The sequence below is a fragment of the Macaca fascicularis genome, chromosome 16 (assembly GCF_037993035.2).
Source record: "Macaca fascicularis isolate 582-1 chromosome 16, T2T-MFA8v1.1".
Lineage (NCBI taxonomy): Eukaryota > Metazoa > Chordata > Mammalia > Primates > Cercopithecidae > Macaca > Macaca fascicularis.
Window position 1 is genome coordinate 3,791,657 of NC_088390.1, and position 12,574 is coordinate 3,804,230.

General features: G+C 52.7%; 1 protein-coding gene across 17 annotated transcripts in view; it reads right to left on the bottom strand.

Moving 5' to 3' along the window:
• The window catches only part of ITGAE (integrin subunit alpha E), a 95,667-nt gene that overhangs the window by 38,601 nt on the left and 44,492 nt on the right, over window positions 1–12,574 (bottom strand). For 13 of the 17 annotated variants that reach the window (XR_012425131.1, XR_012425130.1, XR_012425132.1 and 10 more), the window contains 6 exons: window positions 12,249–12,389; window positions 10,740–10,964; window positions 9,483–9,613; window positions 7,360–7,490; window positions 5,678–5,841; window positions 3,373–3,501 (listed from right to left, as the gene is read on the bottom strand). Coding sequence is in view for 14 of the 17 variants with exons in the window: in XM_065532609.1 (XP_065388681.1) it covers window positions 3,373–3,501; window positions 5,678–5,841; window positions 7,360–7,490; window positions 9,483–9,613; window positions 10,740–10,964; window positions 12,249–12,389 (921 nt within the window). In the remaining 3 variants the exon portion in view is untranslated. Of the gene's footprint in view, window positions 1–3,372; window positions 3,502–5,677; window positions 5,842–7,359; window positions 7,491–8,205; window positions 8,624–9,482; window positions 9,614–10,739; window positions 10,965–11,252; window positions 11,350–12,248; window positions 12,390–12,574 lie in introns of those variants that run through there. The other 4 variants (XM_074018226.1, XM_074018221.1, XM_074018224.1 and 1 more) reach the window with 4 other exon arrangements.

Here is a 12,574-nt window from a genome sequence, read left to right on the forward strand (position 1 = left end):
AAGTCCACCAAGGTTCAAGTCCACCAACCACCAGGTTGGTCTCAAACTCTTGACCTCAGGTGATCCACCTGCCTCGGCCTTCCAAAGTGTTGGGATCACAGGTGTGAGCCACCATGCCCGGCCTGGCTAGTCGTCTCTGTAAGCTAACTATTTCCCTTGCAATCTTGCCTACACATAACCAACGAATTCTGAAAGCCACATTTCAAAAGGCCCCATGGAGGTTGAAAAGCTCCAGTGTGTGTTTAAAAATTCCAGTGTTCTAACGTAGCTGGGTCTGTTTTTGTATTATGAAGGAAGGCAGCCAGTTCCTCGGCTGGACAGCCCCTGCACTTCGCACTTCTCTCCCGGCAGCCACCTCAGCAGCTTTCTGCGGGTCTGTTCCCATGGCCTAGGGTGGGAATGAGAGCCCAGAGCTTGAAAGGAAACTTTCTACTTCCTGCGGAAGGGGGACGCCATTTGCAGAGGTCAAAGCGTGGAGCTCTCTCTAAGTGGGTCAGCAGTCTCATGCAGGGTTTTTTGTTGCATTTTTAATATAGCCAAGTAGCCCAATCTCTTCCACCCAGCCCCAGCGAAAGAGAATGGGGTTAAGCCAGCTAAACTCCCAGCTAGAACGCATTCTCTGGTAACATCGGTGTGCCTAACACCACATAATTTTTCCTCACCCGTTTTATACAGGGAATAAATTTTTTAAAATCTCTTTGCCAGGCCGGGCACGGTGGCTCACGCCTGTAATCCCAGCACTTTGGGAGGCCGAGACGGGCGGATCACGAGGTCAGGAGATCGAGACCATCCTGGCTAACACGGTGAAACCCCGTCTCTACTAAAAATACAAAAAAAATTAGCCGGGCATGGTGGCGGGCGCCTGTAGTCCCAGCTACTCGGGAGGCTGAGGCAGGAGAATGGCATGAACCCGGGAGGCGGAGCTTGCAGTGAGCCGAGATTGCGCCACCGCACTCCAGCCTGGGCGACAGAGCGAGACTCCGTCTCAAAAAAAAAAAAAAAAAAAAAAAAATCTCTTTGCCATAGCATAATAATCATCGCTGGTTAAGGAAAGACACATAAAGAGATGTTAAGCAGGATACACTCTCAAGGCATCTCACCATAAAATGAGATGTGCTCATTGATGCCACAGGCAAACAGCACTAGGCATAGGACAAATCCACAGTGGGCGCCTCCTGAGGTGGTGTACAGAGAAAAACACACTTTCCTTCTGTGATATTCCAAACAGAAAGCAGAGGCAAGTTTCTGCTTTCATGGGAAAGCAGACAACAAGCAAATACATGGGAGAAACAGGGAAATACTACGTATTGACAAGGCTGTGCTAAAAATTAAAATACTGTGGGCCAAGCGCGGTGGCTCACGTCTGTAATCCCAGCACTTTGGGAGGCCGAGGCGGGTGGATCACTTGAGATCAGGAGTTCAAGACCAGCCTGGCCAACATGGTGAAGCCCCGTCTCTACTAAAATTACAAAAATTAGCCAGGCGTGGTGACGCATGCTGGTAATCCCAGCTACTCGGGAGGCTGAGGCAGGAGAATTGCTTGAACCCAGGAGGCGGAGGTTGCAGTGAGCCGAGATCGCACCACTGCACTCCAGCCTGGGTGACAAGAGCAGAACTCTGTCTCAAAAACAAAACAAAACAAATGCATAACCTGAATCTAATTATGAAGAAACATCAAATTGAGGAACATATAAAAGGACTGGCTTGTAACCTTCAAAAATGTTAATGTCATTAAAAGACAAGGAAAGACTGAGAAACTCTTCCAGATCTTTCGGAGACTAAAGATAAATAACTATAGAACGCTGTGAATGATCCTGGACCAGGACCTTTTTTTTTCTTTTGATATAAAGGATATTAATAGGACAACTGGAAAGATTTGAATAGAATTTGTAGATTAGATAATAGCATTTTATCAATGTGAATTTCCTGGTTTTGATTATGGTACTATGTTAAGACGATACCTTAGTTTTTAGGAAATATATACTGAAGGTTTTGTTTGTTTGTTTGTTGTTTTGTGTTTTGTTTTTTGAGACGGAGTGTTGCTCTGTCACCCAGGCTAGAGGGCAGTGGCACGATCTTGGCTCACGACAACCACTGCCTCCCGGATTCAAGCAATTCTCCCGCCTCAGCCTCCTGAGTAGCTGGGACTACAGGCCTGCACCACCACACTGGGCTAATCTTTGTATTTTTTAAATTTTTATTTATTTATTTATTTTTTTTAGATGGAGTCTTACTCTGTTGCCTAGGCTGGAGTGCAATGGCACGGTCTTGGCTCACTGCAACCTCCGCCTCCTGGGTTCAAATGATTCTCCTGCCTCAGCCTCCCTAGTAGCTGGGATTACAGGTGCCTGCCACCGCACCTGGCCAATTTTTGTATTTTTAGTAGAGACGGGGTTTCACCATGTTGGTCAGGCTGGTCTCGAACTCCTGACCTCAGGTGATCCACTCGCCTCAGCCTCCCAAAGTGCTGGGATTACAGGCGTCAGCCAGGGTGCCCGGCCGACAAAAGTTTCTTATGACACTACCCGCCTGTCTAAGCTGCACTGATGGGCACCAGGAGGAGAGGCTAGGGTACAGGTTTGGTGGGGCCATTCAGCCTGAAGGCCCTGGCAGGGCGTGAACAGGCAGGTGCACCAAAGGGCATCCTCTCTGCAGTGCAAGACAGGACAGCTCCGGTCTAGCTCCCACAAGGGACCCCCACCACAGCGCCATCACAGCCGCTTGCCACGTGAGGCTCCCAGGATGCATGTGCTTTATTAAATATGTAGCAAGCGGTGGCCGGGCGCGGCGGCTCACGCCTGTAATCCCAGCACTTTGGGAGGCCGAGGCGGGTGGATCACAAGGTCAGCAGATCGAGACCATCCTGGCTAGCACGGTGAAACCCCATCTCTACTGAAAATACAAAAAAATTAGCTGGGCATGGTGGCGGGCACCTGTAGTCCCAGCTACTCGGGAGGCCAAGGCAGGAGAATGGCGTGAGCCCAAGAGACGGAGCTTGCAGTGAGCTGAGATCGCGCCACTGCACTCCAGCCTGGGTGACAGAGCGAGACTCCGTCTCAAAAAAAAAAAAAAAAAAAAAAAAAAAAAAATACACACACACACACACACACACACACACACATGTCAAGCGCTTTTGTGAACATAAAGGAACAAGCACCGGGGCAGACGGAGACCTGCGTTGCCCACGAGTCCGCACTCATGGGTACACTTTAACACCACTGTAGGTACTCAGTTTCACCATGTGTACAGTGGGGCCCAAATGCTGTCTGAAGACATTCCCTCCCAACTCCAACATTCTTGGAAGTTAGGGGAGCAGGTGGTTTCTGTGGGATGGGCTCTCAAGAGGGCTGGGCACTGGCTGTGGGGAGTCACCTGGAAGATGGCAAAGGTCTCAGCGTAGCGGTCCAGGATGGGCTGGGGATGGTCTGTCTGTCCCTCCGGGGTCTGGAGCTGGTAGCCGACCTTGACAGTGGCATTGGAAAAGCAGTCCTCCTCATGCAGCTGTGGGGTCACCATGAAACGCAGGGTTAGAGTTTGATGTGGGGGAGAAGACGACAACAAGAATGCTTTTTTTTCTTTTTTTTTTTTGAGACGGAGTCTTGCTGTGTCACCCAGGCTGGAGTGCAGTGGCGCGATCTTGGCTCACTGCAACTTCCGCCTCCCAGGTTCAAGCGATTCTCCTGTCTCAGCCTCTCGAGTAGCTGCAATTACAGGCGTGCGCCACCACACCCAGCTAATTTTTGTATTTTTAGTAGAGACAGGGTTTCACCATGTTGGCCAGGCTGGTCTCGAACTCCTGACCTCAGGTGATCCGCCCGCCTCAGCCTCCCAAAGTGCTGGGATTACAGGCATAAGCGACCGCGCTCGTCCATCAATTTTTTTTTTTTTTTTTTTTTTTTTTTTTTTTAGATAAGGTCTCACTCACTCTGTCTGGAGTGCAGCAGCATCATCATGGCTCACTGCAGCCTCAACCACCTGGGCTCAAGAAATCCACCCACCTCTGCCTCCCAAAGTACTGGGATTCCAAATGTGAGCCACCGCGCCTAGCAAGAATACTTTCTGCTTTGATGTTGTCATAAGAAGAAATAAACAATAAAAGTGGTGAGTCAGAGGTCCTAAGCATCTTCCAAATAAGCCAGGCTGAAGGGACATGTCCTTCAAGCAAGCTGCCAAGTGCTTTGGGAAAATCTCCTTCGTTCTACTATGGTTTTGTGTCTCATAGCTCCTGTGGTTCTCACCCCAATCACAAAGGGGTAAAGAACTGGCTCAGACAGAAAGGAAGAGTCACAGCCACACTTGTGTTTATCAAGATCTTTCTCTTTTTTTTTTTTTTAAGACGAAGTCTTGCTCTGTCGCCCAGGCTGGAGTGCAGTGGCTCAATCTCAGCTCACTGCAACCTCTGCCTCTTAGGTTCAAGGTTCTCCTGCCTCAGTCTCCCAAGTACCTGGGACTACAGGTGCATACCACCATACCTGGCTAATTTTTGTATTTTTTTTTTTTTTTTAGTAGACACAGGGTTTTACCACATTGGTCAGGCTGGTCTCAAACTCCTGACTTCAGGTGATCCGCCCACCTCAGCCTCCCAAAGTGCTGGGATTAGAGGCGTGGGCCACGGCGCCCAGCCGACCAAAATCTTTCTCCAAGCAACATGGAGGACATATTAGAGAGGTAAGAGAGAAGATAAGGAGATTGCTTAGCCTACTGTTTGCCACTGTCTTTGTTTAAATGAGCTTTTCTGCCACCGTAAGAACCTTGAGCCCATGGGAGTAAGGGAGCATGATTCTCTCGTAGAGGATGTGATTAAGCCTTTATTTAAGGAAGGCTGTAGACTTGCTAGAAACTTTCTTAATCCAATTAATAATCACTTTGGGGGTAAATGTGTATTCAGAAGAATAATTCATGCGTTTGTTTATTGGAACACACGATCCAGATAGATCCAAAGTTCTAGATCCTGTCAGGCTTTGAATCCCGACATGCTATTTTTTTTTTTTCCCCACGTCTCTGGGCACCTTTGCCAGGAGTAAACCTTTCTAGATGGTCATTTCTATCTTTTTATTTCTTCCTTTCAGTTGTTCACTTTTTCTGATGCCAGTTGACATTCAGGCCCTCCGTCCTAGTTATTATCAGGTGAGGTCGGATAACGGATGCCAAGAACACCTGGCATTCCTGAGTTATTACCAAGAAAAACGTCAGCAATGACAGCATCTCCATCTTCCATGCCATTATGTGGCTCTTGATTTATTATTATTATTATTATTGTTATTATTTTGAGATGGAGTTTTGCTCTTGTTGCCCAGGCTGGAGTGCAGTGGAATGATTTTGGCTCACTGCAACCTCCACCTCCCAGATTCAAGCGATTCTCCTGCCTCAGCCTCCCAAGTAGCTGGGATTACAGGCACGCGCCACCATGCCCGGCTAATTTTTGTGTTTTTAGTGGAGACAGGGTTTCACTGTGTTGGCTGGGCTGGTCTTGAACTCCCGACCTCAAGTGATCTGCCCGCTTCGGCCTCCCAAAGTGCTAGGATTACACGCATAAGCCACCGCACCTGGCCTGTTAGGATTATTTCAATCACCTCATTTGTAGGGATGGGTATGTGCCCTTCACTGCGTTACCTCAAATCCTTTCTCAATGACACAGACCCCTCCGGACTCCCATCCAACCCCCCCCGCCACTTACCTCTCCCTCTGTGGGCACGAGCAGGAGGTCCTCACAAAGACGGGACCCGCTGCTCCACTCCCTCAGGCAGCCCAGACAGCTTCTCCCGTCTGAACACTGCAGCCTTTTCCTCTCCTTCCCCACATCTACGTCCAGCGTGAAGTTGAGAAATGCCCCGCGGAGACCTGGGAATGAAGACCAGACCTTCCCGGTGAGGTGGGGATGAGCCGGCCGCAGACAGAAGGCCCCCAGCCTGCCTGAGGTTCCTTGTAGCCCCTGCTGAACAGTGTCCCCATGCAGGTACTTCCCTGGGGCTGGACCCCTGCGTCGCTTTTTCAAAGATATTTTCTCACTGTCTGCTGACACCTGACCAGGGCCTCTGAGTGCTCCAGCCCCAAACCTGGAACGGCACGTTCCCAGCACTGAGTCAGCGTTCCTTAGGGAAGGAGGGCTCGGGAAGCGGGTGGAGATTGATGAAGAAAACAAGGAGGGAGAGAGACAACGAAGAGAATGGAGAGGGAAAGAGGGAAACTATGGAGGGAGAACCCCAGGACGGCAGAGCTGGAAGCGCCATGGAGATTCTGGGGCCGCCTCTCTTACTGTTCAGAACAGAACTGGCTCAGCTAAGGAAAGACGCTTGCCCAGCGTCGCACAGCCCAGCGAGCTCTGCGTCCTGGAAGGGACAGGCCTGTAGGATAATAGCCCTCTGCTTTGGGAAGGCCACCTCACCGCAGGAGACTGCTCTCCGCCCCGTGGGAGGGAGAGGCCATCTCAGAGACTGCTCCTGGGAGGTTAAACCTCGGGGACTGTTGCTGAGGAATCGTTCTGGGGGAAGCTCTTGGGTGGACCGTAAATACCTGGGCTGTGAAAGCCGTACCCGCCACCTCCTTTCTGGAAACAGTCTCCTAATGAGTTTCAGGTAAGGAAAGAGAAACCAGACCTCCGCCAGGTGATCCCATCCCACCTGGGCCAGAGGCACACAGTGAGGAGGGAAGGGGAGAAGACACAAGTCAGAGAGAAGGAGGAGGGTGCGTCTCAGGAGCCCCTGCACACACGCACACACGTGGGCATGGAGAACTGGCTGCCTTTTTCTGAGTCCTCTTTTCAGAAACTGAACCCTTCAACCCTGAGGAAGGGCTCCAACATCCCTCTTCCCAACAGTGTCAGCTCTAAACCCCGTCCGAGTGTGGATATAACCTCAGACTGCCCTTTCTTTTTTTTTTTTTTCAGACGGAATCTCACTCTGTCGCCCAGGCTGGAGTGCAGTGGCCGGATCTCAGCTCACTGCAAGCTCCGCCTCCCGGGTTCACACCATTCTCCTGCCTCAGCCTCCCGAGTAGCTGGGACTACAGGCGCCCGCCACCTCGCCTGGCTAGTTTTTTGTATTTTTTAGTAGAGACGGGGTTTCACTGTGTTAGCCAGGATGGTCTCGATCTCCTGACCTCGTGATCCGCCCGTCTCGGCCTCCCAAAGTGCTGGGATTACAGGCTTGAGCCACCGCGCCCGGCCAGACTGCCCTTTCTTAAGGCAGTTTGCATTTAACAGAGCCTGGAGACAAAGGAGCTAAGCTCTAATTGAGGGATTTCAAGCACCAGGACCTCAGACCAACACCCCCCGACCCCAGTACGTTTTCCCTTCCCCTTACAGAAGCCAAAAAGGAAGGAGCACGACGCCAGGCAGGAGTCAGCTGGACCACGTTTTACCTGATGCAGAGACTGTGGCCACAGAGCTGATTTCGAAACATAAACGGACATTCACGACGCCGTTGAAGCCAATGGGCAGTGCGCTGGGGATGAAGGCCATGGAGACCTCCAGGCGAACCACAGGCCGGGAGCTAAACAAGACAGCAAAGAGGATGGGAGAAGTGACTGCCCGGCTTCTGGGTCAGGGCCTGGATGATTGGTTCATGCATTCAGTGGGTCTCTATCAAACATGCCCACATCCAGGTGCTGCCCTGAGTCTCAGGGCACAAGGGAAAGAGACGAGTTTCTGCTTTCGGGGGAAAGCAGACAACAAGCAAATAAATGAGGGAAACAGGGAAATACTATGTATTGGCAAGGCTGTGATAAAAATTAAAATACTGTTGGCCGAGCACGGTGCCTCACGCCTGTCATCCCAGCACTTTGGGAGGCCGAGGCGGGCGGATCACCTGAGGTCAGGAGTTCGAGACCAGCCTGGCCAACATGGTGAAACCCCGTCTCTACTAAAAGTTCAAAAATGAGCTGGGCGTGGTGGCGGGTGCCTGTAATCCCAGCTACTTAGGAAGCTGAGGCACGAGAATCGCTTGAACCTGGGAGGCAGAAGTTGCAGTGAGCCGAGATCATGCCACGGTATTCCAGCCTGGGCGACAGAGTGAGACTCTGTCTCAAAAAAAAAAAAAATACTGTAATAAGGACTGAGGGCTACTGAGACTGGTGGTCAGAGATGACGTGGCTGATGCAGGGGCATTTCCATTGAGATTTGTTAACATGAAAGATCTGGGGAAGGGCACGCCAGGAAGAAAGCATAGCCAGTGCCAAGGGCCTGTGGCAGGAACACTTTTGGTTTGTTTGAGGAGCACAAAGGTCAGTGTGCCTGGAGCCTAATTAGTGAGACAGAGGATGCGAGGAGGAGATGGAAATGGAGGGGCAGGGACGGCCAGGCCACAAAAAGCCCTGTAAAGCCATGGTAAGGAATTGGGATTTTTCTCTAAATAGGAGCCGTGGAGGGGTTTCAGGCATCAGAGTGAAGGAATCGGGCTCCCGCTGCGTGGAGAATGGAGTGCAGGGGCTGGAAGCAGGGAAGGCTGCCGTGGCAGTGTCCAAGAAGTGAAGACGGTGCCTGTGCTGGGAGGCGGTTTGGAGGCGGAGCCAACTAAGACGCGTTGATGTGATGGAGATGAAGGAAAAAGGGGCGTCAAGGATGACGCCTAGGTTTTCATCCTGAACTTCTGGGTGGATGATGGTGCCATTTGCTGAGACAGAAAGCCTGAGGGCAGGACAGATGTGGGGGAACGAAGGGTGGGGGGAAACAAGAGCTTTGTTTTTAGACGTGTTCACTTCGGGATGACCATGAGCGGCAGCCCAGAGAGGTGCTGGGTAGAGAGCAAGTCTGCAGCTTGGTGGAGAGGACGGGACAGACGGGCGCTCCATGAGCTCATTTACAGCCACAGGACTTGATCATTTACTGAGGGATGGGGCACAAAAACTCTGCAATTCTTGGCCAGGTGCAATGGCTCATGCCTGTAACTTTGGGAGGCAGAGGTGGGTGGATCATGAAGTCAGGAGTTCAAGACCATCCTGGCCAACATGGTGAACCCCTGTCTCTACTAAAAATACAAAAATGAGCCAGGCGTGGTGGCAGATGCCTGTAATCCCAGCTACTCAGGAGGCCGAGGCAGAGAATTGCTTGAACCCGGGAGGCAAAGGTTGCAGCAAGCCGAGATTGTACCACTGCACTTCAGCCTGGGCCACAGAGCAAGACTCCGTCTCAAGAAAACCAAAACAAAACAAACAAAAAAAACTCCACAATTCCGAATAATCATAGCCATCGCTGAGCATTGTGCTAAAGACGTTGCATATATTCACTTGCATGATCCTCTTAGCTCTGGGACGCAGTGCTCTTATAACTCCTATGTGAGGTCTTAGAATTAAATAACCTGCCCAAGGGCACCCTGAGAGGGCTGAGAGCCGAGGTTCAAACCCAGACGGGCAGACTCCAGAGCCTGTGCCCCCAACCACAGTGCTGGCTCCCTCCCTCGGTGCCTAATATCTGCATTGAGCTATTTAGAGCAGGACAAATGGGTGAGGCTGGGCCTGGGACCCCAGAAAGCAGGACAGAGCCCTACCGGAACACAACCGCCCGGCCCAGAGTGCCCACGGTGATGTCGGCAAGGCCGTCGCCACTGATGTCAAACCCACCAGCCACGGACATGCCAAAGTACTGGAGTCCTGGGGCTACCGCGGAGGCTCTGATCCGCTGTGGAGGCAGAAACACAAGGCGTGGGGTGAGGGAAGGGAGGGAAATGGAGCAGGGAGTTCTTTCATGTTCTATACCAATCAGCATTGCAGGCCCCATCCAGCCCCAGGGAGCCCCCCCCTCCCCAGTCTAGAGCCAGGAAAGAGGGGGCAAGCTTTCTCAGAGGAAGTGGCATTTGGGTGGAGCCTCAAAGGGCAGGTGGGACTTGACAGGGGAGAGTAAGGGAGTGAGGCATGGGGAAAGAGCAGGACCCTCTGAGAAGCAGCCAGGGCCAGGGACGGGGTGGACCGCAGGGGATTGGGGTACAAGGAGGCTTGATGTGGGGCTTGGGGGTGGGGGTGTCAACAAAGGTTCTGTTTTTTTGAAGCGACATAATCAGGATAATACTTTAGAAATGGCACTGAAGATATGGGGTGGGAGATGGAGGGGAGGAGGAAGCTGGGTGGGCTGGGAGAGGGATGGCAAGGCCTGAACTGGGACTGCAGCGGTGGGGATGGAGAGAAGGGGCTGGACTTGGGAGACAGCTAGAATCATGAGGACGTGGGGACTGACAGCTGTGCAGGGTGTGAGCATGCTGGGGACCCTCTGAGGTTTCTGGTGTTGGGGGTGGAGGAGGATGAGGACTCAGAGGAGCATCAGGTCTGGGGGAGCAGGTGCTCTCAGATGGGCCACACGGGCAGGAGTGAGATGCCTGGGGCCATCCAGGTGGAGGTTCTCAGGAGGAGCTGCAGGTGGGTGAAAGTACCCGTAACACATGCAGTGTGAGAGGCTGGCGAGGGAGCCCTGGGGAATGAGAGATAAGGCAGAGAGGTGGCTGGGTGGGAGACAGGAGCGAGGGACAGAAAGAGAGGAAGCAGGGACCCGAGGCAGGTGGGTGGAAGGAGAGGGTATAGGCCAGGGAAGGAGACAGGTACCGCCACAACCTCCCCTCAACCTGAAGGGGCTGAGCTGAGGCCCTGGTCTGGAACCTCCCACCAGCCTGAGGGACTTCTTTCTTCCACTGGGCACTCCCAGCCCCCTGAGACCTGCCCAGCACTTAGGACTGAAGTCGACTTGGGGCTTGGTCATCATATCTGGGAGAGGTCAGAGCCCCAGAGGAGAGGAAGGAGAGGGCCCCATGGGTCACCTGCGAGGGGCTGGCGGAGAGGCCGTCCCAGTGTCCATTGTAGATATACACACTGCCGAAGCTGGCACCATCACCTGCCCCGAAACCTTCCAGGGGGGCCCCGATGGCCACATCTGTGAGCTTATCCTGACTGATATCCCCCACAGCCGCCATGGCAAAGCCAAAGCGGGCACTGGCGAACCCGGGGTGCCCACTCAGTATGCGTGCCAAGGAGAAGGAACCATCCTGTAAAGCAAGCAAACAGCTCAGCCCCCAAGAAGGGGCGCTAGGTGCCCACTCCATGGCCACCCAGGATGCACGCTCACTGGGCTGGTGGATTCTGATTCTCCAGCAGGGAGCCTGAGCCCCAGAAAAGGCCAGGGACTTTCCCAAGATCACACAGCACGAGGGGAAAGCTGGGGTCCTCCCACCTTGAAGTTCAGGACTCAGAGCCTGCCCCCCTCTACTTCCATGGGCAGGGGTGCATTGCTGCAAATGGGAGGCCTGGGTTCCACTCGCGGCTCTGCCACATACATGCTAGGTACACTTGAGCAAGTCTCAGCATCACAGGCTCACCGAGCCCCAGCTTCCTCATCCGTAAGATAAGAGTGGCAGCTACCTCCCATAGTTGCTGTGAGAAACAAATGAGATCCTGGACTAAATGGGCTTTGCCACCCATGCAGCTGTAAGAAATGTCATCGGCTGGACGCAGTGACTCAGGCCTGTAATCCCATCATTTTGGGAGCCCGAGGTAGGTGGATCACCTGAGGTCAGGAGTTCGAGACCAGCCTGGCTAACATGGCAAAACCCTATCTCTACTAAAAATACAAAAATTAGCTGGATGTGGTGGCAGGTGCCTGTATTCTCAGCTACTTGGGAGGCTGAGGCAGGAGAATCACTTGAACCCAGGAGGTGGAGGTTGCAGTGAGCCGAGATTGTACCATTGCACTCCAGCCTGGACAACAGGGTGAGACTCAGTCTCAGAAAAAAAAAAAAAAAAAAAAATGCTGGGCGCGGTGGCTCATGCCTGTAATCCCAGAACTTTGGGAGGCCGAGGTGGGTGGATCACCTGAGGTCGAGAGTTTAAGATCAGCCTGACCAACATGGAGAAACCCTGTCTCTACTAAAAATACAAAATTAGCCAACCAGGCGTGGTGGTGCATGCCTGTAATCCCAGCTACTCGGGACGCTGAGGCAGGAGAATCGCTTGAACCCCGGAGGCAGAGGTTGCGGTGAGCCGAGATCACGCCATTGCACTCCAGCCTGGGCGACAAGAGCGAAACTCTGCCTCAAAAACAACAACAACAACGAAAAGAGATATTACAGATATTATCAACGACTGCCCTTGGGTAAGAAAGTGGGTGCGGAGAGAGATGCCGCTGCCCTGCCCAGCCGCCATCCAGCCTGAGCACCTCCCCATCACTGCCCACTGGTGCCAGGCAGAGCCAGGGCACTCCCAGCCTCCATCACCTCTGTGCCAGGCTGAGTGCCACAGCCTTATCAAGCTCATGAAGATGGAGACTCTCCCACCTGCTCACTGAGACGGTACACGTAGACTCTGCCTTCTTCTCCATGAACATGGTAAAATGGAGCAGCCACCAGCAAGAAGTCCGTGGTTCCATCCATGTCAATGTCCACAGGGCACAGCTCAGAGCCAAAATAGGACCCCATCTACAGCCCGGGAGGAACTCAGCTCACCAGGAGCCCCACTCCTCCACCCCTCAGCAAGGCTACACTGTGCCCACGTGCTTCCTGGACCACCCGGTTTGGGTCGTTACATATCAGTTTGCTCACTGAGAGTAACAGGAGAGCGGAGGAGCAGTCCAGGCCCCACAGCGGAGGAAACTGTGTAGCAA